This window comes from Heptranchias perlo, chromosome 4 (assembly GCF_035084215.1).
Source record: "Heptranchias perlo isolate sHepPer1 chromosome 4, sHepPer1.hap1, whole genome shotgun sequence".
In the NCBI taxonomy this organism is placed as follows: Eukaryota; Metazoa; Chordata; class Chondrichthyes; order Hexanchiformes; family Hexanchidae; genus Heptranchias; species Heptranchias perlo.
The window spans coordinates 33579854-33606782 of record NC_090328.1 but is presented as its reverse complement, the minus strand read 5'-3'; the positions used below and the strand labels follow the sequence as shown (position 1 = coordinate 33606782).

The 26929-nt window shown below is 44.1% G+C and overlaps 1 protein-coding gene across 1 annotated transcript in view; it reads left to right on the top strand.

Moving 5' to 3' along the window:
• Nucleotides 1–7267: 7267 nt before the first annotated feature.
• LOC137320846 (isocitrate dehydrogenase [NADP], mitochondrial-like) overlaps nt 7268–26929 on the top strand; it is a 79441-nt gene continuing 59779 nt past the window's right edge. Inside the window, exons 1-2 of the mRNA XM_067982741.1 lie at nt 7268–7456; nt 20112–20203. Coding sequence (XP_067838842.1) covers nt 7360–7456; nt 20112–20203 — 189 coding nt within the window. The 5' untranslated portion in view covers nt 7268–7359. The remainder of the gene's footprint in view (nt 7457–20111; nt 20204–26929) is intronic.

Sequence of the window (26929 nt, the reverse complement as noted above, 5' to 3'; positions counted from 1 at the left end):
GAGTTTGGTTGCATTCGCGTAGACAGAAAGTAGTTATTAATGGTACCAGCTCTGCGTGTCACTAGTGGAGTCGCACAGGGTTCAGTGTTAGGGCTGTTGCACTTCACCATCTTAAATAATTAGATGAAGGCATTGGGGAACAATCCACAAGTTTGCAGATGACATGAAGATATGTGTGGGTATAAGGATCTTAGATGAAAAAAATTGCAGGTGGATCTAGTTGTCATGGGGGAATGGGCCCATGTCCAACAGATGTCTTCAATATAGACAAGTGCAGCATGTTGCATTTAGGCAGCAGCAATCCCAGGCATGTATACGCCATGCAGAGTTGCATGCTCAAGGCTACAGTGCAGAAGAGGAACTTAGGGGGGTGTTAAAGTTCCTGAATCATTGAGGGTTCATCACTAATGTCACAAGGCTGTTGCACAAGCAAATAGGGTGGTAGGATGTATAGCCACAATTGAATACGAGTCTAGAAGTGCAATTGTTTCTTTATACAGTACATGGTCTGGTTGCATCTAGAATACTCAGTCCAGGTTGGGTCACCTCACATCATAGGAATGTTGAAGCTCTAGAAAAGATTCAGAGGTGGGCCATTTGATTGATACCGAGTTTAAGGGTCCTTAGTTATCTGAACTGGCATGGAGAACAGGGGCTTTTTCCTTTGGGAAAAGTGTAGACTCAAGTGGCATGATTGAGATCTTTAAAATAATAAAGGGTTAGATTTTGTCCATGTAGATAAGGTTATTTCAACTAGATAGGCAGGGAGAACCAAGGAATATCAGTATAAGTTACAAAAGCACAGTAAGGTTTGATGCATGGAAGTAATTATTTTCAGAGTTGGTGACTTCTGAAAGAGGTTGCCACTATGTGTCATGAGGGTGGACTTGCTGCAGTTCCTCAAAAGGTAGTTGGATGGGTTCCTGTAGCTGGAAGATATCTCGAGCTATAGAAGTCAGATGAGCTAAGAGGGACTTGTGATATCAGTCACCATTGCCTACTGGAGCTTGCTTGATTGTCATGAGGGGGCTTGGAGAGGAATTGGCCTAAGATATTTCTCTTGCTTTTTGCCACTTAGGAGTTTGTATGACTGTGTGTACAGATGGAGGCGTGTGGATGGGATAGAATTGATGGTGCGTTGGACAAACTGATCTTTTCCTGTTCTCCTTCATATATTCATATGAAATGCTATCTGCATAACATGCCTCTCTTTGCTTTAAAATCTTCAAAAAGTTTTTTGTAAAAGTAAATGTAGAAAGCATGTTTTGAAAGCAGCAGGTAACTGCACATTTATAGGGTTGAATGGGTCTGAATGTCTGAGAAGGTTGGATTGATGCTGGAATAGTGTTATCATGATTCAATGATAGGTTGGGAGGAGACCTAAACTGATAAGACTGTGCATGTGTTGATCAATTAAAATACATAATTTTTTTATAAAGTAATCATAGAAAGTTATGGCAAAGAAGGAGGCCATTCGCCTCATCGGGTCCGTGCTGGCCGAAAAAGAACTATCCAGCTTAATCCCATTTTCCAGCACTTGGTCTGTAGCCCTGTAGGTTACAGTAGTTCAAGTGCGCATCCCAGTACTTTTTAAATGAGTTGAGGGTTTCTGCCTCTACCACCCTTACAGGCAGCGAGTTCCAAACCCCCACCACCCTCTGGGTGAAAAAATTTCTCCTCAGCTCCCCACTAATCCTTCTATCAATTACTTTAAATCTATGCCCCCTGGTCACTGACCCCTCTGCTAAGGGAAATAGGTCCTCCCTATCCACTCTATCCAGACCCGTCATAAATCTATATACATCAATTAAATCTCCCCTCAGCCTCCTTCGTTCCAAAGAAAACAACCCCAGCCTTTCCAATCTTTTCTTGTAGCTAAAATTCTCCAGCCCTGGCAACATCCTCGTAAATCTCCTCTGTACCCTCTCTAGTGCAATCACATCTTTCCTGTAATGTGGTGACCAGAACTATATGCAGTACTCTAGCTGTGGCCTAACCAATGTTTTATACAGTTCTAGCATAACCTTTCTGCTCTTATATTCGATGCCTCAGCTGTATGCCTTTTGAACCACCTTATCTACCTGTCCTGCTACCTTCAGGGATCTGTGGACATGCACTCCAAGGTCCCTTTATTCCGCTACACCTCTTAGTATTCTCCCATTTATTGCGTACTCCCTTGCCTTATTTTGTCCTCCTCAAATGCATTACCTTCTCTGGATTGAATTCCATTTGCCACTTTTCTGCCCACGTGACCAGTCCATTGATATCTTCCTGCAGTCTACAGCTTTCCTCCTCACCATCAAACACACGGCTGAATTGTAGCCACAGTATTTATATGGCTGGTCCAGTTACGTTTCTGGTCAATAGTGACCCCAGGATGTTGATGGTGGGGGATTCAGCGATGGTATTGCCTTTGAATGTCAAGGGGAGGTGGTCATTGCCTGGCATTTGTCTGGCGCGAATGTTACTTGCCACTTATGAGCCCAAGCCTGGATGTTGTCCAGGTCTTGTTGCATGCGGGCTCGGACTGCTTCATTATTTGAGGGGTTGCGAATGGAACTGAACACTGTGCAATCATCAGCCAACATCCCCATTTCTGACCTTATGATGGGGGGAAGGTCATTGATGAAGCAGCTGAAGATGGTTGGGCCTAGGACACTGCCCTGAGGAACTCCTGCAGCAATGTCCTGGGGCTGAGATGATTGGCCTCCAACAACCACTACCATCTTCCTTTGTGCTAGGTATGACTCCAGCCACTGGAGAGTTTTCCCCCTGATTCCCATTAACTTCAATTTTACTAGGGCTCCTTGGTGCCACACTCTGTCAAATGCTGCTTTGATGTCAAGGGCAGTCACTCTCACCTCATCTCTGGAATTCAGCTCTTTTGTCCATGTTTGGACCAAGGCTATAATGAGGTCTGGAGCTGAGTGGTCCTGGTGGAACCCAAACTGAGCATCGGTGAGCAGGTTATTGGTGAGTAAGTGCCGCTTGATAGCCCTGTCGACGACACCTTCCATCACTTTGCTGATGATTGAGAGTAGAGTGATGGGGCGATAATTGGCGGGATTGGATTTGTCCTGCTTTTTGTGGACAGGACATACCTGGGCAATTTTCCACATTGCGGGTAGATGCCAGTGTTGTTGCTGTACTGGAACAGCTTGGCTCGAGGCACAGCTAGTTCTGGAGCACAAGTCTTCAGCACTACAGCTGGGAAGTTGTCGGGGCCCATAGCCTTTGCTGTATCCAGTACACTCAGCCGTTTCTTGATGTCACGTGGAGTGAATCGAATTGGCTGAAGACTGGCTTCTGTGCTGGTGGGGATATCGGGAGGAGGCCGAGATGGATCATTCACTCGACACTTCTGGCTGAAGATGGTTGCAAACGCTTCAGCCTTGTCTTTTGCACTCACGTGCTGGACTCTGCCATCATTGAGGATGGGGATGTTTGCAGAGCCTCCTCCTCCTGTTAGTTGTTTAATTGTCCACCACCATTCACGACTGGATGTGGCAGGACTACAGAGCTTTGATCTGATCCGTTGGTTGTGGAATCGTTTAGCTCTGTCTATAGCGTGCTGCTTCCACTGTTTAGCATGCATGTAGTCCTGTGTTGCAGCTTCAGCAGGTTGGCACCTCATTTTTAGGTTCGCCTGATGCTGTTCCTGGCATGCTTTTCTACACTCCTCATTGAACCAGGGTTGATCCCCTGGCTTGTTGGTAATGGTAGAGTAAGGAATATGCCGGGCCATGAGGTTACAAATTATGCTGGAATACAATTCTGCTGCTGCTGATGGCCCACAGCGCCTCATGGATGCCCAGTTTTGAGCTGCTAGATCTGTTCTGAATCTATCCTATCTAAGGTTTCTCTGTCTGAACACTATTCAATTCATTTGATGGCCTTGATAATGGGCAGTAGGAAAGATTATCTGTAATCACCAGGCATTGTTCTATGACTATATATGCGGTAATTTTCAATGAATCTCGACACTCACCTGACGAAGGAGAAAGCCTCCGAAAGCTTGTGATTTTCAAATAAAACTGTTGGACTATAACCTGGTGTTGTAAGATTCCTTACATTTATCCTATTTAGCATGGTGGTAGTGCCACACAACACGTTGGATGGTGTCCTCAGTGCGAAGACGGGACTTCGTCTCCACGAGGACTGTGCGGTGGTCACTCCTACCAATACTGTCACGGACAGATGCATTTGCAACAAGTAGATTGGTGAGGACGAGGTCAAGTAAGTTTTTCCCTCGTGTTGGTTCGCTCACCACCTGCCGCAGGCCCAGTCTGGCAGCTATGTCCTTCAGGACTTGGCCAGCTCGGTCAGTAGTGGTGCTACCGAGCCACTCTTGGTGGTGGACATTGAAGTCCCCCACCCAGAGTATATTTTGTGCCCTTGCTACCCTCAGTGCTTCCTCCAAGTGGTGCTCAACATGGAGGAGGACTGATTCATCAGCTGAGGGAGGACGGTAGGTGATAATTAGTAGGAGGTTTCGTTGCCCATGTTTGACCTGAGGCCATGAGATTTCATTGGGTCCAGAGTCAATGTTGAGGACTCCCAGGGCCACTCCCTCCTGACTGTATATCACTGTACCGCCACCTCCGGTGGGTCTGTCCTGCCGGTGGGACAGGACATACCCAGGGATGGTGATGGAAGAGTCTGGGACGTTGGCTGAAAGGTATGATTCTGTGAGTATGGCTATGTCAGGCTGTTGCTTGACTAGTGTGTGGGACAGCTCTCCCAATATTGGCAGAAGTCCCCAGATGTTAGTGAGGAGGACTCTGCAGGGTCGACTTGGCTTGGTTTGCCTTTGTCATGTCCGGTGCCTAATGGTCCGATGCCGGGAGGTCCGTCCGGTTTTATTCTTATTATGACTTTTTTTTAGCGAGATTTTACAACTGAGTGGCTTGTTAGGCCATTTCAGAGGGCAATTAAGAATCAACCACATTGCTGTGGGTCTGGAGTCACATATAGGCCAGACCGAGTAAGGACGGCAGGTTTCCTCCCCTAAAGGACATTAGTGAACCAGATGGGTTTTTACGACAATCCGGTAGTTTCATGGCCACCATTACTGGTGCTGGTATTTTAATTCCAGATTTTTATTTAATTAATTGAATTTTGAGCAGGTCAGAGGCTGGGTATTCTGCGGCGAGTGACTCACCTCCTGACTCCCCAAAGCCTTTCCACCATCTACAAGGCACAAGTCAGGAGTGTGATGGAATACTCTTCACCACCTTCTCAAGGGCAATTAGGGATGGGCAATAAATGCCGGCCTCGCCAGCGACGTCCACATCCCATGAACGAATAATGAAAAAATATTGATTTCTAGCTAGCAGATGCACTAACGCACCTTATAGATATATTCAATCATTATATCAAGTAGCTGTGAAGGATTATTATTTTATTTTAAATTCTAATCCATTAATATAGGAAAATGAAGTGTTGCAGTGCAAGCTCGTACCTATCAGGAATTCTTATTTGCATTGGCAGCAATTGTATCAGAAAAAAACTGGAGCTTGGGCGGTTGTTGAGGAGTGAACCAGGGAAGAATAACTACAAATCAAGAGCAAAATACTGCGGATGCTGGAAATCCAAAATAAAAACAGAAAATGCTGGAAAAGCTCAGCAAGTGAGGCAGCATCTGTGGAGAAAGAAACAGAGTTAAAGTTTCAGGTCGAAGACCTTTCATCAGAACTGGCAGATGTTGAAGGACGTTAACATGTTCCAGTTCTGATGAAAGGTCTTCAACCTGAAACTTTAACTCTGTTTCTTTCTCCACAGATGCCGCCTCATTTTCCGAGCTTTTCCAAGAATAACAACAACTTGCATTTAGATAATGCCGTTAACATGGTAAAATGTCCCAAGGTGCTTCACAGGAGCAATTTTCAATCAAATTTTGACACTGAGCCACATGAGATATTAGGACAGGTGACTAGAGATAGGCTTTAAAGAGCGTCTTAATGGAGGGTAGAGAGGCGGAGAGGTTTAGGGAGGGAATTCCAGAGCTTAGGGCCTAGGCAGCGGAAGGCACAGCCGCCAATGGTGGAGCGATTAAAATCAGGGATGTGTAAGAGGCAAGAATTGGAGGAGTGCAGAGATCTCAGAGGGTTGTCAGGGTGGAGGAGGTTACAGAGATAGGCAGGGGCGAGGCCATGGAGGGATTTGAAAACGAGGATAAGAATTTTAAAATTGAGACGTTCCCGCACCAGGAGCCAACGTAGATCAGCGAGCACAGGGGTGATGGGTGAACAGAACTTGGTGCAAGTTGGAATATGAGCAGCAGAGTTTTGGATGAGCTCAAGTTTATGGAGGGTGGAAGATGGGAAGCTGGCCAGGAAAGCATTGGAATAGTCAAGTCTGGAGGTAACAAAGACATGGATGAGGGATGGAGGAGCAGATGAGCTGAGGCAGGGGCAGAGACGGGCGACGTCACGGAGGTGGAAGTAGGCAGTCTTGGTGATGGAGCAGATACATGGTCGGAAGCTCATCTCGGTCAAATAGGACACCTAGGTTGCAAATGGTCTGGTTCAATTTGCGATGGTGGCCAAGGAGTGGGATGGAGTCAAAAACTGTTCACCAAACTATAGTCTAGTTGGTCTGTTGAATATGGATATACCCAAATGTCACATTTCCTATACATTTTAGATTAAAATTATGTCCATTGTTAAATAAGTGTTCTAAAACTAACTAGATTTCACAGTTTTATTGTAAAATGCAAAAATTTCCAGCGAGCACGTTTCAAAGCTCTGTGAGAAATGTACAGGACTTGAGCAGCATAAGGAGTGTATATAATTCTGTATTTGCTGCCTACGCTATAGCCTGGTATTGCGCATGGGGATTTTTGCAGGATTTCACGGGAAGTGTCCTGCTCCTTGTTTGAAACACTGTAACAAAGTATACATTGTCTTAGTTAACACAAGTGCTTTTCAACCATGAGGCCATTCGGGGGGAGGTGCATATGCCAAAAGATAGAACCTACTCAAGGTAAACCCACCGAAAATGCACTTATTTGCAGGCAGTCGCTATGAGAAATGTAACTTCATTTCTATATCTCTCGCTGTTCAAAAGAAAACGCCATTCATTTGGAAGAGTTCTGAATCGACATTTCAGCGCAAATAAAACCTCAGTATCCGGGTTTTGGTCATACCAATACATCCATGGTCTCGCCCTGATCACTGTCTATTTATTGTACGTGCCCAGTGCCTCTCACACCCCCCCGCTGTGATTATGCTGCTGACCGACGGCACCTTTAATATTCAACAGGACCACGTAAGCGGGCCTGCTGCACGCAGCTTCCGTGCTGGGCTCTTCCTGCCCTCCCAGTGCAGCAACAGTTGGAGAGAGAGTTGAGTGCGAGAGATGGCGGGTTTATTGAAGATTGTGCCTTGTTCAGTCAGGAGCGGATCCCAGGGTCGCTGCGCCCTCCCAGCCGTCTGCAGTGTCCAGCGAAGAGACTGTGAGTCAGCTCGAATCTCTCTCTTAACGTGAACTTGGCGCAATTCTGCCTGAAAACAGAATCAAACACAGAAACCTCACCCCACAGTTTCTATCAGCCCGCGACGTGACTGCTTGCGCGTAAAGCTCTGGCTTGAGCTGGGATCCCGGCGTTTTGTTTGCGCGGCGGAATGAGTGTAGGATCAGATTTAATACCCGCCAGGCTCCAAAAAGCCGCTTCTTTTTTGTTGCTCGGCCTGGTTTAGGATCGTTCAAAATGATCTCTTTCTCCCCCCCCCCCCCCTCTTACCAATTCCATCGTGGATCGCTGAGGACAAAGCAAACAATTCAGTTCACAAAGATGCGTTTGCCAAGTCCTGTAATGATGCCAGCAGTAGCTAGATACCCTGCGGGCAAAGAATGGAGCTTTAGCAACTTGTTTGGTGTAATGATCCATTATGGTTTCTGTCGTTTAATACAAAACTGTTCGGTTGGAGAATGCACCACATCTTTTCTTTAAAGAAACGTAGTCTGTTGTGCACTTTCTGCCTGCTCCGTTTGATTTCCTACTGTCGCGTTTTTCTCCACATTTTTTCGTGTCTTCTTTTCACCATTATAAATTCCTATGTCTACATTTATAATACGTTTTACCTATGTAAAGTTGTCATGTGGTAAATACACACTTTGGCCACTGGGTGCTTTGCGCGCGGTCTGTGAATAGGGTTGCCAACTCTGGTTGAATGTATTCCTAGAAGTTTCATCACATGATCTGCCTCCAACTCCCAGGCTCCCGCCATTGGTCGCCCAACAGGTCCATCCTTGCTGGGCAACACCTTCCCACCTCAACTGGAAAGTGAAAATAACTCTTTATTACCCAGTGGAATGATTCTTAACTGTAGGTCAATCAGCCTTTTTTTCCATCTCCAAAATTTTTATAACTAATAAACAAGTGTTCAAAGAAAATGGAAAAAAAACACTTTTTTATACCACTATGATTTTTCTCCAGGGTTGCTCGCATCGGTGGCCTGGAGATTCATCTTCAATTCCTGGAGACTCCAGGCCAACCCTTGGAGGGTTGGCAACCCTATCTGTGAACAGTTCCACTGAGTTCCTCTCTGAAATTTTTCAGCTAGTCCGTCTGCCATCTCGTTTTCTGTTGAGGTGATTTTTCTCTAAAATTGTACTTTTTACAGTTTTTTTTTACGCTTGATTTTTTTACACTTCTGTAGCACCCCCCCCCCCCCCCCCTTTCCCCGCAGAGGGAATGCTAACTGACAAATTGAGGCCCACCCTGCCTTACTCTCCCGGCCAGCATTCCAAGCAAATGCTGTTCTGTGCCTGGAATGTCCAACTGTGGAATTAGCCCTAGTGTATTTGTTAAACCAGCCTAAAAATTAACTGCCAGACACAAGGAATTATGGTCTTTAGCGCCTTAGTCACACAGCTACAGTTTATGTGGTATAATCTGAGGAAGGATGTCCTTGCCATGGAGGGAGTGCAACGAAGGTTTACCAGACTGATTCCTGGGATGGCAGGACTGACGTATGAGGAGAGATTGGGTCGACTAGGCTTATATTCACTAGAGTTTAGAAGAATGAGAGGTGATCTCATCGAAACATACAAAATTCTAACAGAACTAGACAGACTAGATGCAGGGAGGATGTTCCAGATGGCTGGGGAGGTCCAGAACCAGGGGTCACAGCCTCGGGATACGGGGTATGCCATTTAGAACTGAGATGAGGAGAAATTTCTTCTCTGAGGGTGGTGAACCTCTGGAATTCTCTACCACAGAAGGCAGTGGAGGCCAAGTCATTAGATGTATTCAAGAAGGAGATAGATATATTTCTTAATGCTAAAGGGATATGGGGAAAAAGCGGGAACAGGATACTGAGTTAGACGATCAGCCATGATCATTTTGAATGGTGGAGCAGGCACGGAGGGCTGAATGGCCTACTCTTGCTCCTATTTTCTATGTTTGTATACTTGTAAAACAGTACACCTTCTGAATAGTGCCATGGGAGATTTCTTAGTTAGAAATAAAAGAATGCATTGCCATTGCTGAAAATCTAAACTAAAAGCAGGAAATGCACAGCAACTATGAAAAGAAAGGGGATAGATCCTACCTCCGAACTGGTAACTGAAAGGTCAGCGACCCTTAATGGAGCTGACCTGACAAAGGAGGAGGCCAATGGGTAAAAGTATCAAAGCTGCTGACTGCAGTCACAGAGGGGAGTTGATGGGTTGAATGGCCAGCAAATAGGCTTTGTGAAATGTGGTGGGTGACAGTAAAGATCATCTCAGTGAGCCAACGAAAAGCCATTAAAAGAACAAAAGACATCGAAAAGACATGGAGAAAATGCGCAGAAAAAATAGGGTAGAAGTGCTAATGCATGAAATACATGAAATAAAAAAGAAAATTGCTGGACACACAATAGAGTAGCCAGCATGCAAAGTAAGAAAAGAGAGGTGAGCATCTTGAATACATGCCCCCCTCCCCCCACCAGAAATACATTCTGACAGAGTCTACAACCAAATTGCTGACCAGCCTCCTCACCCCCAGAGGTTCACTGACCCATCATGCAACCCCAGCACCTTATGCTTCCAAGAGAATGAGAGCAATAGCTACTGTCTGAAGATGCTGAAGTCAGTATTCAGAGCAGAGAACTGTAGAGTACCCAGGAGAATGATGAAGTAATTTTTCCTGAAGCTTGGAACAGTGTAGGAGGCCAAAAACAGAGGGATCAGAGTGGGAATGGGAGGGCAATTAAAGTGGTGATTCACCGATAGGTAAAAATCACACTTGCAGACAGAATGGAGTTGTTATGCAAAGCAGTCACTCAATGCAAGTTTTAATGCAATTGTTAAAGTAACTAGCAATGTAATTTGGATAATGTGTATCAGAGTAAGAAAGTGACACTGAGACTCTGACGCATGTTAATTTTTCATGGATACTCTTGCAAATTTTGATCGGAGCTGACGGGTTATAGTGTGCATGTGATGTCATACCGAATCTGATTTTTTGTAACCAATCTAATTCCATAGTGTGTCTATGACTGCCATATCCAATCTGATTCTGAACTATAGTGTGCATGTGACAGTCATGCTGAATCAGATTCCAGCTGTAGTATGTATTTGACTTGTCTTAACCAACCCATTTAAATTTTGCTTCAACAATGTAATGAAGATGAGGCAGAATAGAAATATTGAAGTGGAAATAAGAGGAGATTGCAGCAAAGCTGCGACTGAGGATGTTTGCATTGGTACCTGGAATAAAATTGAAGTTGCTCAGAAACATAGCATTCGGTAAATACTCCGTCAACGTGGCTGAAGAATGAGCTCAAACTCCACCAGAATGTAACCTCCAGTAAGTAAATGAAGCCAATTTCCACAACTGAAAGAAGCACTGATAAAGTGGTTTACCCAAATGAGAAGAAGGAACAGCCCCATCAATGATGTTTTTGTTCAGCGAAAAGGCAAGGCAGTTTGCCTAACAGCTTAGGTTTGCTGAAGACAACTTCAGAGGCAGCGCTAGCTGGCTATACAATTTCAAGAAGTGGCATGTATGTAAATGTATTCTGAGCAATCGCTGAGGGAGATGAGTTTGGCCTGTTTTACCAAATCAAGCAAGCAAATTACTTTGCTTCAGTGCTCAAGTGGGAAAAACAGTACTTTATTCCTGGCATGTGCCAGGATCTCTGATCAGAAAAAGCCTCTGATGTGTATCCACAAATCTGAGTTCAAGAATATAAGCATGCTACTAATGGTCTGCCCAAGCAACATAAAAGGTTGGATTATTACTTCCAAGTTGGTCCAAAAATTCAATGGGAACATAGTAAGTTAAGACAGAAAGAGTAACTTAATCTTGGATAATTGCTCTGCACATCTGAAAGACATTTGGCTTCTTAGAGCAGCAACAATTGTCCACCTGGCCCCAAATATAATTCAAACCATACTCCACCTGTGGATCAAGGCGTAATAACACATTTTAAGTGTCTACTGATGCCTCCTTATGAGCAATGCGAATGCATGCATAGAGAGGGAGCCAACAAGCAACCTTTATATCTAGGAGGTTGATGCAGATTAGTCAGTGCGTATGGAATGAGATGTCTGAACGCACAGTAAGATGGTTGCCAACCCACGCAGCCCCAGGACAAAGCCACTGAAGTTCCTCAGAGTAGTATCCTTGCCTCAACCATTTTCAACTGCTTCATCAATCATATTTCCTCTGTCATAAGGTCAGGAGTGGGCTGATTACTGTCGATTCCACAGTGTTCAGTTCCATGCCAGCCTATATATTTTTTTATTCGTTCATGGGATGTGGGCTTTGCTGGCGAGGCCGGCATTTATTGCCCATCCCTAATTGCCCTTGAGAAGGTGGTGGTGAGCCGCCTTCTTGAACCGCTGCAGTCCGTGTGGTACTATAGAAGGACCTGGACAATATCCGAATTTGGGCTGACAAGTGGCAGACAGCATTCACACCAAATAGGTGTCAGACAATCACTTTTTAATTCATTCTCTAGATGTGGGCATCGCTGGAAAGGCTGGCATTTATTGCCCATCCCCTAGTTGACCTAAGACGTTTGAGTGGCTTTCGGAGGACAGTTAAGAGTCAACCATGTTGGTGTGGGACTGGAGTCACATATAGGCTGAATCTGATAAGGGAGGAAAGTTTTCTTCCTTAAAGCACACTAGTGAACCAACTGGGTTTTTATGATTATCCGAAAGCTTCGTGGTCACTTTTACTGATACCAGCTTTTTATATCCAAATTTGAATTCTCAAACTACCATGATGGGACTTGAACTCGCATTCCCTGGGTCATTAGTGAGGCATTATACCAGGACACTACTGTACCCAATCTTTTTTCCAACAAGAAATGACCCTTCTACCTCCCCAATATCTTCAACAGAACCACCAACAGCCTGGGGTTTGACATTGACCAGAAGATTAACTGGGCCAGCTGTATCAACACCACAGCAACAAGAGCAGGACAGGCATTGGGTACTCCTGTAACGAGTGCCTCATCTCTTGGCTGCTCAATGCCTCTCCACTATTTACAAGGCTCAAGTTAGGAATGTTCAAGTTAGAATACTCACCTTGATGAGTGCAGCTGCAAGTATACTAAAGAAACTCGACAGCACCCAGGACAAAGCATTTTGTTTGATCGGCATCCCTGCTACTGGACTTGATATCCACCCCTTCCACTGCCAGTGCATTGTGGCTGCAGAATATACTTACCTACAGGATACACTGCAGTAACCACCAAACCTGCTTCAACAGTACCCCCACCGCCCCTAGTCCTGCAACCTCTACCACCAGGATAGACAAGAGCAGCAACATGATGGGAACACCATCACCTCCATGTCTCACACCATCCTGACTTGGACATATACTGCTGTTCCTTCATCGCCACTGGATTAAAATCCCTGAATTCCTTGCTTAACACCATCGTGGAGCACCAACTGCACAAGGACTGCAGCACTCTAGAGAGAAGACCAACCACCACAACCTCCGGCAATTAGGGATGAGCAATAAATGTGGTCTTGCAAGCATTGTCAACATCCTGAGAAATTATATTTTTTTAAAAACTGTTGTACTTACGTTTTCTGAGTGAAGCATTCTCTAGTAGAGAATGTGAAAGCTCTATGTGCCGACATTGACTTTGACATGTACATTGAAAGTGGACAATGGTAAATTATTTCTGAGCTCATAGAAGCAGAAATGATGATTACTGTCGCTGCAGAAAAGTTTGAAAGTGAGAACGAAGGGAATGATGACAGTTTGCATGAACACTCGGGCGAGACATTGTCAATGTGAAGAAACTGTCCCGATTTTCTTACATTAAATAATGATGCCATGTGCAAGCATGCCTTAACGGATCACAAATTGTGCATACAGTAATTGGACAAGAAAGAATTTGTGCCAGAAGGCAAGTAAAGACAAATGACTTTTTTGATTACCTAGAATAATACAAATATGTTGTAAATATTTAAACCTGTTTAATATGTAACTGTATACTGTTAAACACTGTTTAAAGCAGTTGCTGTTTGTTCACTGTACAATACTGAATGTTACTATACTGTACACTCTTAAATAAACTAGTTTATTTTGTTATAGACGGTATAGTGAGATCTTAATACAAAATACAACTTCTAGTTTTTGGCGGCATGAAGATATGCGTACGATATAGGACAAGTGTTCCTATAAAAGTCTCCATGGTTTCAAAATTCCAAATTCAAGGTTTTTGATATGTCAACAATTTAATGTATTGACATTATTCCCTCAGTCCTTTCAACCATGTTATATGGAAACTGCACTGCACCTACCCTAGTGTTCTCTTCACAGAACAGCCATCAATGGTATCAGAAGCGAACTACAGAGACAGAATATTGGAACTCACACTAGCAACTTGTTCTTTATATCACAGACCTTATTGCATTTCTTCCTAGTGAGGATGCCTCAATTGTCTGAGGTGACAATTGAGTCAGTCCTCACTAGAAGCTGCACCATCAGAAAGTGCCATTGATCCCTTCACCGTTTCAATTTAACATTCTGAATGTTGACGGTCTGAGAACCTGACTTCGCACCGGTGCTGCTACCAGAAAGGGAGCACAGAGGACACCATTATAGATACGTGCTCACAGGAGAAGTACGTGGTTTGTACAGGAAGAGGCCACCACAATAGGAGCATATTTCACTCATGCAAAAAATGCAATGTTTTGTTTGTTTTGGTATGTTTGCTTATAGAATCATAGAATCATAGAAGTTACAACATGGAAACAGGCCCTTCGGCCCAACATGTCCATGTCGCCCAGTTTATACCACTAAGCTAGTCCCAATTGCCTGCACTTGGCCCATATCCCTCGATACCCATCTTCCCCATGTAACTGTCCAAATGCTTTTTAAAAGACAAAATTGTACCCGCCTCTACTACTGCCTCTGGCAGCTCGTTCCAGACACTCACCACCCTTTGAGTGAAAAAATTGCCCCTCTGGATCCTTTTGTATCTCTCCCCTCTCACCTTAAATCTGTGCCCCCTCGTTATAGACTCCCCTACCTTTGGGAAAAGATTTTGACTATCGACCTTATCTATGCCCCTCATTATTTTATAGACTTCTATAAGATCACCCCTTAACCTCCTACTCTCCAGGGAATAAAGTCCCAGTCTGTCTAACCTCTCCCTGTAAGTCAAACCATCAAGTCCCGGTAGCATCCTAGTAAATCTTTTCTGCACTCTTTCTAGTTTAATAATATCCTTTCTATAATAGGGTGACCAGAACTGTACACAGTACTCCAAGTGTGGCCTCACCAATGCCCTATACAACTTCAACAAGACATCCCAACTCCTGCATTCAATGTTCTGACCAATGAAACCAAGCATGCTGAATGCCTTCTTCACCACCCTATCCACCTGTGACTCCACTTTCAAGGAGCTATGAATCTGTACTCCTAGATCTCTTTGTTCGATAACTCTCCCCAACGCCCTACCATTAACGGAGTAGGTCCTGGCCCGATTCGATCTACCAAAATGCATCACCTCACATTTATCTAAATTAAACTCCATCTGCCATTCATCGGCCCACTGGCCCAATTTATCAAGATCCCGTTGCAATCCTAGATAACCTTCTTCACTGTCCACAATGCCACCAATCTTGGTGTCATCTGCAAACTTACTAACCATGCCTCCTAAATTCTCATCCAAATCATTAATATAAATAACAAATAACAGCGGACCCAGCACCGATCCCTGAGGCACACCGCTGGACACAGGCATCCAGTTTGAAAAACAACCCTCGACAACCACCCTCTGTCTTCTGTCGTCAAGCCAATTTTGTATCCAATTGGCTACCTCACCTTGGATCCCATGAGATTTAACCTTATGTAACAACCTACCATGCGGTACCTTGTCAAATGCTTTGCTGAAGTCCATGTAGACCACGTCTACTGCACAGCCCTCATCTATCTTCTTGGTTACCCCTTCAAAAAACTCAATCAAATTCGTGAGACATGATTTTCCTCTCACAAAACCATGCTGACTGTTCCTAATTAGTCCCTGCCTCTCCAAATGCCTGTAGATCCTGTCCCTCAGAATACCCTCTAACAACTTACCCACTACAGATGTCAGGCTCACTGGTCTGTAGTTCCCAGGCTTTTCCCTGCCGCCCTTCTTAAACAAAGGCACAACATTTGCTACCCTCCAATCTTCAGGCACCTCACCTGTAGCGGTGGATGATTCAAATATCTCTGCTAGGGGACCCGCAATTTCCTCCCTAACCTCCCATAACGTCCTGGGATACATTTCATCAGGTCCCGGAGATTTATCTACCTTGATGCGCGTTAAGACTTCCAGCACCTCCCTCTCTGTAATATGTACACTCCTCAAGACATCACTATTTATTTCCCCAAGTTCCCTAACATCCATGCCTTTCTCAACCGTAAATACCGATGTGAAATATTCATTCAGGATCTCACCCATCTCTTGTGGTTCCGCACATAGATGACCTTGTTGATCCTTAAGAGGCCCTACTCTCTCCCTAGTTACCCTTTTGCCCTTTATGTATTTGTAGAAGCTCTTTGGATTCACCTTTGCCTGATCTGCCAAAGCAATCTCATATCCCCTTTTTGCCCTCCTGATTTCTCTCTTAACTCTACTCCGGCAATCTCTATACTCTTCAAGGGATCCACTTGATCCCAGCTGCCTATGCATGTCATATGCCTCCTTCTTATTTTTGACTAGTGCCTCAATCTCCCGAGTCATCCAAGGTTCCCTACTTCTACCAGCCTTGCCCTTCACTTTATAAGGAATGTGCTTACCCTGAACCCTGGTTAACACACTTTTGAAAGCCTCCCACTTACCAGACGTCCCTTTGCCTGCCAACAGACTCTCCCAATCCTTTTGTAGTATGTGTTTTTAATTTAGGCACACGTAGAGCTATATGTTTTTCACAACCTGTGCGAGCTACAGAACCTGTGAAATTGGGAAACCAAAATGGCAACTACCAAAATCGCTGACCCACAATGTGGAGGATAGTAACAGACTTCAGGAGGACATTGACTGGTGAAATGGGCAGATGAAATTTAACGCAGAGAAATGTGAAGTAATGCATTTTGGTAGAAAGAATGAGGAGAGGCAATATAAACTAAATGGTACAATTTTAAAGGGAGTGCAGGAACAGAGAGACTTGGGGGTGCACATACACAAATTTTGAAGGTGGCAGGACAAGTTGAGAAGGCTGTTTTTAAAAAAAAAATGCATATGGGATCCTGGGCTTTATTAATAGGCATAGAGTACAAAAGCAAGGAAGTTATGCTAAATTTTTATAAAACACTGTTTGCGCATCAGCTGGAGTATTGTGTTCAATTCTGAGCACCACACTTTAGAAAGGATGTCAAGGCCTTAGAGAGGGTGCAGAAGAGTATCCTCTCTAAGGCCTGGAATGGTACCGGGGATGAGGGAATTCAGTTATGTGGAGAAGCTGGGGTTATTCTTCTTCGAACAGAGAAGGTTAAGGGGAGATTTGATAGAGGTGTTCAAAATCATGAAGAGTTTTGATAAAGTAAATAAGGAGAAACTATTTCCAGTGGCAGAAACGTCGGTAACCGGAGGACACAGATTTACGGTGATCGGCAAAAGAGCCAGAGGCAACATGAGGAAACATTTTTTTAAGCAGCGAGTTGTAATGATCTGGAATGCACTGCCTGAAAGGGTGGTGGAAACAGATTCAGTAGTAACTTTAAAAAGGGAATTGTATAAATACTTGAAGGGGAAAAAAATTACAGGGCTATAGGGAAAGAACAGGGAAATGGGACTAATTGGATAGCTCTTTCACAGAGCTGGCACAGGCACGATGGGCTGAATGGCCTCCTCCTGTGCTGTACCTACTATGATATTATGTAAAGAAAGTTCAAAAAGAACACAGCTCACTGAGGTGCAGACAAATTGCTGTTGTTGGTAGCACATACGGAAAAGCCAGAACTACGGTACAGACCTAACCACAAAACCCAGCATAAGTTTTCTCCACTAAATCTACGACAAAACTCCAGGACAGCAGTAAATTTATGTAAGGTGAATGATTACTGGTGGGACGAAAGAAGAAAGACATGACTTATCGCAGGTGTGATCAACCTTTCAAAGCTCGAGAGCCAACTCAAAAACAAGTATGTGTAAGAAATTATGAAACCTGATCCATCAGTATGATTTGACATGCCTTGGTCCCAGCTATTTACCTGAAATCTGGATTGTATTTCTTTCCCTCTTCTCTCTTTTACTTCCACTCAGTGCTGCTGCTCCTCTCTGTTCCCTCTTTCACCCCTGTCTCTTATTTCTTCACCCTTTAATTTAATCATTTCTTCACCCTTTAATTTAATCATTTCTTCACCCTTTAATTTAATCATTTCTTCTACGCGATGTTTCATTCCCTTTCCTTGTCTCATTCTATTGTTCCATCTTCTCTCCCTCCTTTCCTCTCATTTTCTATTTCCTTTCTTTCCCCCTCTTTCCTGTTTCTGTTATATTCTCCTGCCTGTCTCATTCCTTTTCTTCCACACATTACCAACAGCAGCTCTTTATCTTAGGAGTCCAAGTGGGGCATCCTCTAAAGGTATTACCTTCTAGCTTATTTTCTGCTGCAGAGGCTGATCTGATGAAGGTGTGTGCTTCTGGCAGCAGTCACAGTGTCAGTTGCAGTTTGCAACCTTGCTTGACATCAGACCAGTCATTGCTTAAGAGCTCTGTATGCATTGCAGCCACCTGCACCCCCCACCTTTTTAAAAATCTAATGAATGTACCAAATATTCATAGGATGTGGTTGGCTAAGAACTGCATGAAGTTTATATAGCCAGAAGATATGTTCATCGTAAAAAGAAAGGCTTTTTTAGAAGGTAAACTGCAATTTAGGATTCCTGTTTTCTGTTGATGGCACCTGTGCCGTGTTAATATGTTGCAATTAATTCAAAGTACATAGGTTAGCCAGATCAAAATGGAATGAAGTCTGTTCTGTTGCGGCTGATTCCAACGTTTGTTATGTTGCACCTTGCATTTGGGAGCGAGTGCTGGGTTAGAGCAGCTAAACAAAGCTTCCAAACAGCTGCAATTCAGCCACAGAAGAGCCACATGTGATTTGTGAGACACCGTTGGCCACCCTTGATTTATTGTGCCTATAATTGAAGTGTCTAAATCTGTGTAATGTTTCCATACACCTAACATTTGTAAGATAGACTGGATGGACCAGTGGACCTGTCTGTCACGGTTATATGTTCGTATGTGCTTCAACTCAGAAACCTACTATTGCATCCTGGGTATTTCTGTAAACTGTCTGCTCTGAATACATAAATATAGTTGCCAACTCCCTTCAACTATTCTGGGGTGGAATATACAATCAAGCTATGCTTTTAAGACAAGCTGAGGCTTTGAAGCAAAAATGTTAATTAAACTATTAAAAGACACAAGTCAATTCAGTGAATAAATGTAATTATTATTGTGAAATGTATTTTAAGAATGGTTTAAAACCTTATTTTGGACATTAGACATTTCAGCTATTAAAGAAAATGTCAGACAAATTGTTTTCAAAAAGTATTTTGAGTGATTGGATTGATTCACTTTATTATTTTTATAAAATATGTTGTAACTCCTGAGTGGGTTCTAATTGGCAATCTTCTAGTTTCTTTTTGATGTGTACCTCTTTGGTTCAAGCAGCAAATCTGAACTGATCAGCAAACTGTTACAGCAATGGTGTGACAATAGGAAGCATGTGTCAACTACAGGAGTGCATGCTAGACACAAAACTTAATATATCATAGATTCTACTTGATCTTGGTGTGCTATTGCACACAAGTGTAGTCTTCAGATGATGCGATTAGAGGGCGGGGGATAATTGGACTGGGTGTGCAGACGTATTTCAGTCCCCATTTAAATGTCATAGATTCTGTCCTATTTTCATATATATTATTTATAGACATGGCAAAACATGGTAATTTTGGAAGCAGAGAAGCAGAACTTGTTGGAACAGAGAAGTTTCTTTGCAGTGCAGGCTGACGAGCTGGGCGATGCAAAATTGCTCCACCACTGGCAGGAGGCTATAATTACAATGTGACAAGTTTACGTCGGCATCTTCCATTATAGATGTGGACATAGAAATTTATAAATTTAAGAAGTTGACATAGGAAGTTGGCAGATGTAATATGTTTTAATATATTACAGATATATGGGAATACAACTGAAATAATACTTTTAATGCAGAATGTGTAATATGGAATGTAGTAACTTTAAAAAAGGAGCAGTCAGTCCCATTATGTGTCTGTTATTGGATTGGGTTGGATTTTGTTGGGAAAGCTTTGCGTCTTAAATCCATAATCCCGGCTTGTAAAGTGATCAACTTAACCTCGCTCTACCTGGCTGGTGTGACAATTCCTCTTAAAATGGCAGCCTTGGATTGAAAATCTGGACTGTTGATCAAGATAATTCTCTGAGTGACCAAAAACCTACCTAATTACTGAGTTGTGAAATAAATCTACTGTATCATTCATTCACATCCCCTTCTCCCCTCCCCCCACCCCCTCACCATATATGTACACACAAAACCCCTCCAGCCTGCATGTATACACATACATGCCAGTTTGCCTTCCCCTGATTTTAAAGATTTCTGTAGATGATTGACAGATTTTTTTTATATATCTGCAGATGCCAAAAAACGAATCAAAGCAGAGAATCCTGTTGTAGAAATGGATGGAGATGAAATGACCAGAGTGATATGGGGCTTCATTAAAGAAAAGGTAATGGTTATGATGGATTGAGTTTAAATGAATGAAAGTCTTTTGTGTTCTGTGGCCTATGCCTTCTCAATAGATAATTTGTTCTCACTTCAAGGATTATTTAATGCTACATTTGATTATTTCCTGCTGTTTCAAAAATCACTGAGCAGCATTAACAATAAAAGAAAATAGGAAATCAGCAGGAGCTCTACTACTAAAAAAGATCTGTGCTTTTTCAATACTAAATGAGTTCTTTTAATGGAGGTGATGAGCACTGTATTGAACCAACCCATCCAATCAGTGTCTCTGTTATATTGCCCAGTCATTGATTTGTCGACCAATTGTTGAGTCGTTGACCAATTGTTGATCATGTACCTGTTCTACCCAGGACTAATGTTGTCAACCATTTGTTGATTTGGTGTCACTTGAAAAGTCAAGATGAAATAAAGTCCTTTTTGAAAGAACACTAAAAAAAATAGTGGTATTTGTTATGATGTTAGAGCATACAGAGATGTTTCATTATTTCACAATGTCTGTATTAACAAACATGATGTAAAAAGTTCCCTCAATGGTCTGAAGCGTAATGGCACATAGTCATACAGACTAGAAGGTCTTGGGTTTGGTTTTTGGTCCATCCTGAGCTAACTGATCTCAGGCAGGACACCAGTTGTGCGCTACAATTCAGCTCATTGTCTCTTGGATTGGGGAGGGGAAAAATCAGCCAAGGTTACCACTGCTAATTGCTACCCAGTGACTCCTGCTGGAAAGTGCATTGCCTGGACCTCGGGTGAGGACAGCATCAAACTTGACTTTGATGGCCTCCAAAGTCAAATAATCTATGCTCTTGGCTCTTACATAAAGAATGGCACTTGGATGAAGTACTTGGAGGGCTTCATGTGCCCTTGCAAGTGTTGGTATCTTCAGAAAAGGAGAGATAATAAAAATGAGAATGTTGTCAAAAAAGACCAAAATAGCTTGTCATTTTTTAATCAAAATCCAAGGTTTCACGTGTTAATTTATCAGTATTTATATATATATTCTATTTATTTTGTTGAGTTTATAAAGTATCTGTCATTCTGTGTGATTTTTGGCAATGATGTTCCTGTTCCAAAGTTAATGAAAACTTAATGTACAGGGAATTAGCTTTTAGCAGTGTTACATTTTGTATAAATTTTAGTTCTACTTTAGCACAACCATTTTAAAGGACTTGCCATCTGATAAACAATGGACAAATTCACAATGGTGTAATGTCATCTTAATCAACTGATCATGTCTGTTGTTGGAATCAGTTTTTTTTTTCATTTTAACTATTAAAATGAGGTAGCAAACATATTTGAAACACACACCACTGCAAGCAGATTAGCATCCACTGAATCACAATTTTCCCTTGGTGCCAATATGACTTGAGTGGATTTTTTTTCTTGATGATGCAATTGGTTCCTGTTCTAGAAGGTAAGCCTGCCCCAAAATTCTCCAATTAAGTAACACACTCCTAAAGCTTATCTGTTGGAACAGCTGAGTTTACTCAATTGGGCTGTGTCTGGCTCAAGGTTCTGCCAAAATGTGTACTCATTTGGCGACCCTCTTCTTGGACGCAGCTCTGCAGCTCAAACTGAGCTGGACTTGGTTACATCTATCTTATGACTAGGTCAATTTTCCAAGACACAGCTTCCAGTTGGCTGCAAAATTAGAGTTTAAAGCTGGTTTTCAGTGAGGGAAACCCTTTCTTTGAAAAATTTGCTCCCACCTCAAAATAAATGGTGGGCATCAGGAGGAATTAAAAAGAAGGCAAATAACAGATTTACAACTTTAACCTGTTTGGGAACAAAAAAGTTAGGACCGATAGGTTAGATTAGATTGGAGAAAAGTAAAATTGCAGTTAAGAAAATAAAAAGAGACAGATGGAGAATTGGAAAGATCAGAAATTGGGAAATCAGAACAATAAGATAAGCAGAATCAATGGCCCTGATACTGCTAGGGAGGCGGGATGACAGCGGGGGAGGGGGGGCGACTGGGCGCGTGGGTAACCTGGCCAGTGAAATCCGTCAGTTCCCCAGGCGATCGCGGGTAAATTGAAGCCACTTAACTTGGCTTCCGGGTTTCCCATCGGAAACCTGCGCAGCGGGCGAACTGCACACCCGCATCACAGTGGTAGCTGGAGGAGCTCTACTTAAAGGGGCAATCCTCCAATGCTGCTCCTGCAGCAAAGAACCAAAATTATAGAATGGAGCAGCCTAGGGGAAAAGCTGCTCCCAGATTTACCGATGCCTCACTCCAGGTCTTACTGGATGGGGGGAGGAGGAGGAGGAGGGATATTTTCTACATGGCGGACGGGAGGAAGTTGCCTGTCTATGCCACCAAGAAGGCCTGGCTCAAGGTGGCAGAGGAGGTCACCAGCAGCAGCGTCTCCCACACATGGATCCAGTGCAGGAAGCGCTTCAATGACCTAACTAGGTCAGCCAAAGTGAGTACACTTACTCATTCTCCTACACTCCGTCTTCCACATCACCGCCCCCCACCCCACAACTCCTTCGGCACTGCCAACACTACTCTATCACATCACTCCTCACACCCATTCAAACCTCATCCTCAATTTCCCTGCACTTTCTCACCTCCCCAGTACTCATCCCACCACTACCACTTAACCCAATCCTCATACAATGTCATGGCTCTGTCTCATACTCACCCTCTGATGCATCTCTTTCACGGTCAGTCACACCCAAACCAATGCATTCAGCGGTTGGCCACGTCACCATCCCTCACTCTCACCTCTCGACTTTCTCCCCTTATAGTAGAAAAGAGCCCAGAATGCATGGGAAAGGGCGAAGACCGGAGGGGGGCCGCAACATCAGCTCGTTCTCACGGACGCGGAGCAGGAGGCTCTTTAATTGAGCCGCACCCTCGAGTGCCTGTCCGTCGGGGACGCAGAGACTGCCACCCGTCAAACGGCTGGTGACAGAACTTTAACATTCAGTACTCAATAGCAGATGATGTTAACATGCCTTGCCATCTTCAGCACCTCAACGTCTGTCGTCATGTTTAATATTGCCTTCTGTTCTCTTACAGGGCCTTCAGCGACTGCCGTGACGGCGGAGGGCGATTCCTCAGAGGACCTGCCGGCCTCTGAGGGGGCACCGTCACATCTGAGTAAGCCATCCACTAGTGCAGATACACACACCTTGGTAGGTCCCCCTCCTCAGTTAGTTGGGGTCGCACATGGTGAGTTACCACACGCATGTGAGCACAAGCAGACACTGGTGGCAGGGGCTGTTGTGGAGAGTCCGCGTCGGTGGGAGCACTCTTCTCCAGGCTCTGCTCAGCTGGACACCCTGGGGGCCTTCCTTTAAAAGGAGAATGATCGAGGGGCAGCAGCACATTTGTGAAGTGCTGGAACAGGTGCCACGCGCACTCTCCTCAATCATGCAGGCATTGGACTCCTCCATCCTCTGCGCGAGTGGAATGGTGGCACAGGTACAGGAGGGGATCTCTGAGATACTGTCACAGGGACATGAGGACATCTCTGAGATAGTGTCACAGGTAAATGCGAGAATGTCTGGGATGGAGGGAAGGCTAGCCTCCATCGAGCTTCAAGCAGGGCTCAACAATGAGGCCATTGAGGCCCTGACAAAGGCCCTTCGGTCGTAGGGTGAACAGCTTTCAACCGCCTTAAATAGGCAGGCAGATACACTTGCACTGGCCTTACAAGGCTTCACACATGTCCTCCAAACAGTCGCCCAGCAGGGTGGTAGGAGTGATGTGGGTCTGGCCCAGGAGAGTAATGATGGTGAAAGGTGACATGGAAGTGAGGACACCAGTCAAAGTGCTCCCACATCTCACCCATTGCCCCCCTCTCAACCAGTACCCGCAATGCTGCCTCCTCTCCAGGTGGTCGAGTCTGCCCCTGCACAGGTGCAAGTGGAGCAGTCTTTGGAGGGGCCCTCACTGGCACCGAAACCCAGACGGCATAGGCCCAAAGCATCTAATCAGTCAGGGCATGAACAGAGCAACCTACCACTATCTCTGCTGCAGCCACAGGGGATGCACCACCTAGGAGTAGTCGGAAGTGTAAGGCAAAGGTTTTGTGAGCACAAAGGGGATGCACAAGGGTGTTTGACGGTTTGTCATGTTTTTTATATTTGATTTTTGTTAATGGCACATTAAATATTATTATTGTCGCTGCTACTGCCACGTCTTGGCCATTCTTGACTGGCTTGTGTAATAAGTCCCTTTCATGAGGTTCACCATGAACACCCACACTTGATGCCATCCATTGGGTCACCCTACAGTGGGTGTATGTGTAGTTGTACGACTATTTTGTACAGGTGCCTGTGGCGCAGCACTGTGTTGTGGAGCTCCACGTGGCGGAGGTGGACGGCGTGCCTGGCGAGACTGGTGATGTTGCTCGTCCTCGGATGAAGTGATGAATGCAACTATGGCGCCCCCCATCCTGACGGTGTGAGTTTGAGGGGGTCCCCAAAGTAGGTAAATGTGTTTGCACAGCAGAGTTTAGGGTATAAATTAATAATTGAGTGGAAAGACAAAGGTGTTGCAGCCAAAACTTTGAAGTGACAGAGTGCCCTGCTGCAATAAATGAGGTATTCCCCCCACCTGTCAAATAATCCTTTGCATCTCCCACTGGCTGCTGACTGAAACATGTCTGCTCCAACAGGGAGTGTTTCCCACAGCACAGGAAACACACTGAGGATCCTTCAAAATTGCACCCCTGCCAAAATCTCCAGTCAATGAGGTCTGTCAAATCTCTCCAGTAACTATGTAAAGTATCATCCCGCCGGCTTTAATTGCCAGTGGGAGTCCCGCATGCGGGAGCTGCACGCGCACCCAAACGCGTCACTGGGGAACCCGGAAGTCAGCGGGTTGGAGCCGGGCTCCGAACACGCTCTGGGACTCCACCATTTTAGGAGCCCCAACGCACCCGCTCGGACATCCGAAAATCAGCCCCAATATGTCCAAATTTGTCCATTAAAACAATTTAAATTATTTTGAATATTTTTATTTATATGTGTTGTATAGGGTCATTATTAGTGATAACTATTTCTTAAGTTTAAGTATTTTATTACTGTAAAACAAATAGAATTGGTTAGTCTAGGGAAATGGGAATTTCCCTGGATCTGTCACGGCTTTGGGATTGTTAATAGCTGATACACTATAATATTATTTTAGTTTGGCAATAGAAGGCTTAAGCTTTGAGTGTGCTCATTTTTTAATTTTATGTATAAAATGTAAATGTGATTCCCAGTGCCCCTTTAACATATGCTGCTTCGAAAGTCTTGGGGGGGGGGGGGGGGGAAAGAAACTGTTGTTTTCTAAATAGTACCGTTCTTCAATTTTACCAAACACATCACAAGATTAAAAACAAGATGCAAGAGGCCATTTGGACCATCTTAGTTTATTTTTCTAAAAAGACCTTGCAGTTCCTCCCTCCACCCCCCCCCCCCCCCCACGCCAAACCAAACCACTGCTTCCAATTCAACATTTACGAATAGGTTAGATAGGTGGTTGAAGGCAAGGGGGGATAAAGGAATATGGGAACAGGGCGGGCACATCAGATTTGGACTGCAACTCCTGTAGAGGATAAACACCAACATGGACTAGTTGGGTGGCACAGCCTGTTTCTGTGTTGTAATTTCTACGTAACATTTTAAAATAATTCGTGTTTTACCTCCACTACTTTATCCAGAAGTCCATTCTATATGTTGATCACTCAGTGTGAATAAAAACATCACGATGATAACAACAACAACTTGCATTTAATGTAGTAAAACATCCCAAGGTGCTTCACAGGAGCTTTATCAAACAAAATTTCACACTGAGCCACAAAAGGAGGTATTAGGACAGTTGACCAAAAGCTTGGTCAACGAGGTGGGTTTTAAGGAGTGTCTTAAAGGAGGAGAGAGAGGCGGAGAGATATAGGGATGGAAATACAGAGCTTTGGGCCTAGGCAGCTAAAGGCCGCCAATGGTGGAGCGATTAAAATCGGGGATGTGCAAGAGGCAAGAATTGGAGGAGCGCTGAGATCTCAGAGGTTTGTAGGGCTGCAGGAGGTTACAGAGATAGGGAGGGGCAAGGCCATGGAGGGATTTGAAAACAAGGATGCGAGCTTTAAAATAGAGGTTGTCCCAGACCAGGAGCCAATGTAGGTTAGCAAGCACAGGGATGATGAGAGAACAGGACTTGGTGCGAGTTAGAATACGGACAACAGAGTTTTGGATGAACTCAAGTTTATGGAGGGTGGAAGATAGGAGGCCTGCCATGAGAGCATTGGAATAGTCCAGTCTGGAGATAACAAAGGCATGGTGAGGATTTCAGCAGCAGATAAGCTGAGGCAGGGGCGGAGACTGACGATATTACGGAGGTGAAAGTAGGTGGCCTTGGTGATGGCCTGGATATGTGGTCGGAAGCTCATCTCAGGGTCAAATAGGACGCCAAGGTTGCGAACGGTCTGGTTCAGCCCCAGACAGTGTCCATGGAGAAGGATGGAATTGGTGGCTACGGAATGGAGTTTGCAGCAGGGATCAAAGACAGTGGCTTTGGTCTTCCCAATAATTAGTTGGATGAAATTTTATGTATCATTCTTATGTTTGCCTTTTACTTTAAACCATGCATTAAACCTGTGTCCTCTTGTCTGAACTAATTTTCTGGATCTACCTTTCTCATACCATTACTACCTGTGCACCTGAATTCCCGATATGCCATTCATAAAGTACTTATCTTTCCCTACGTGCAATA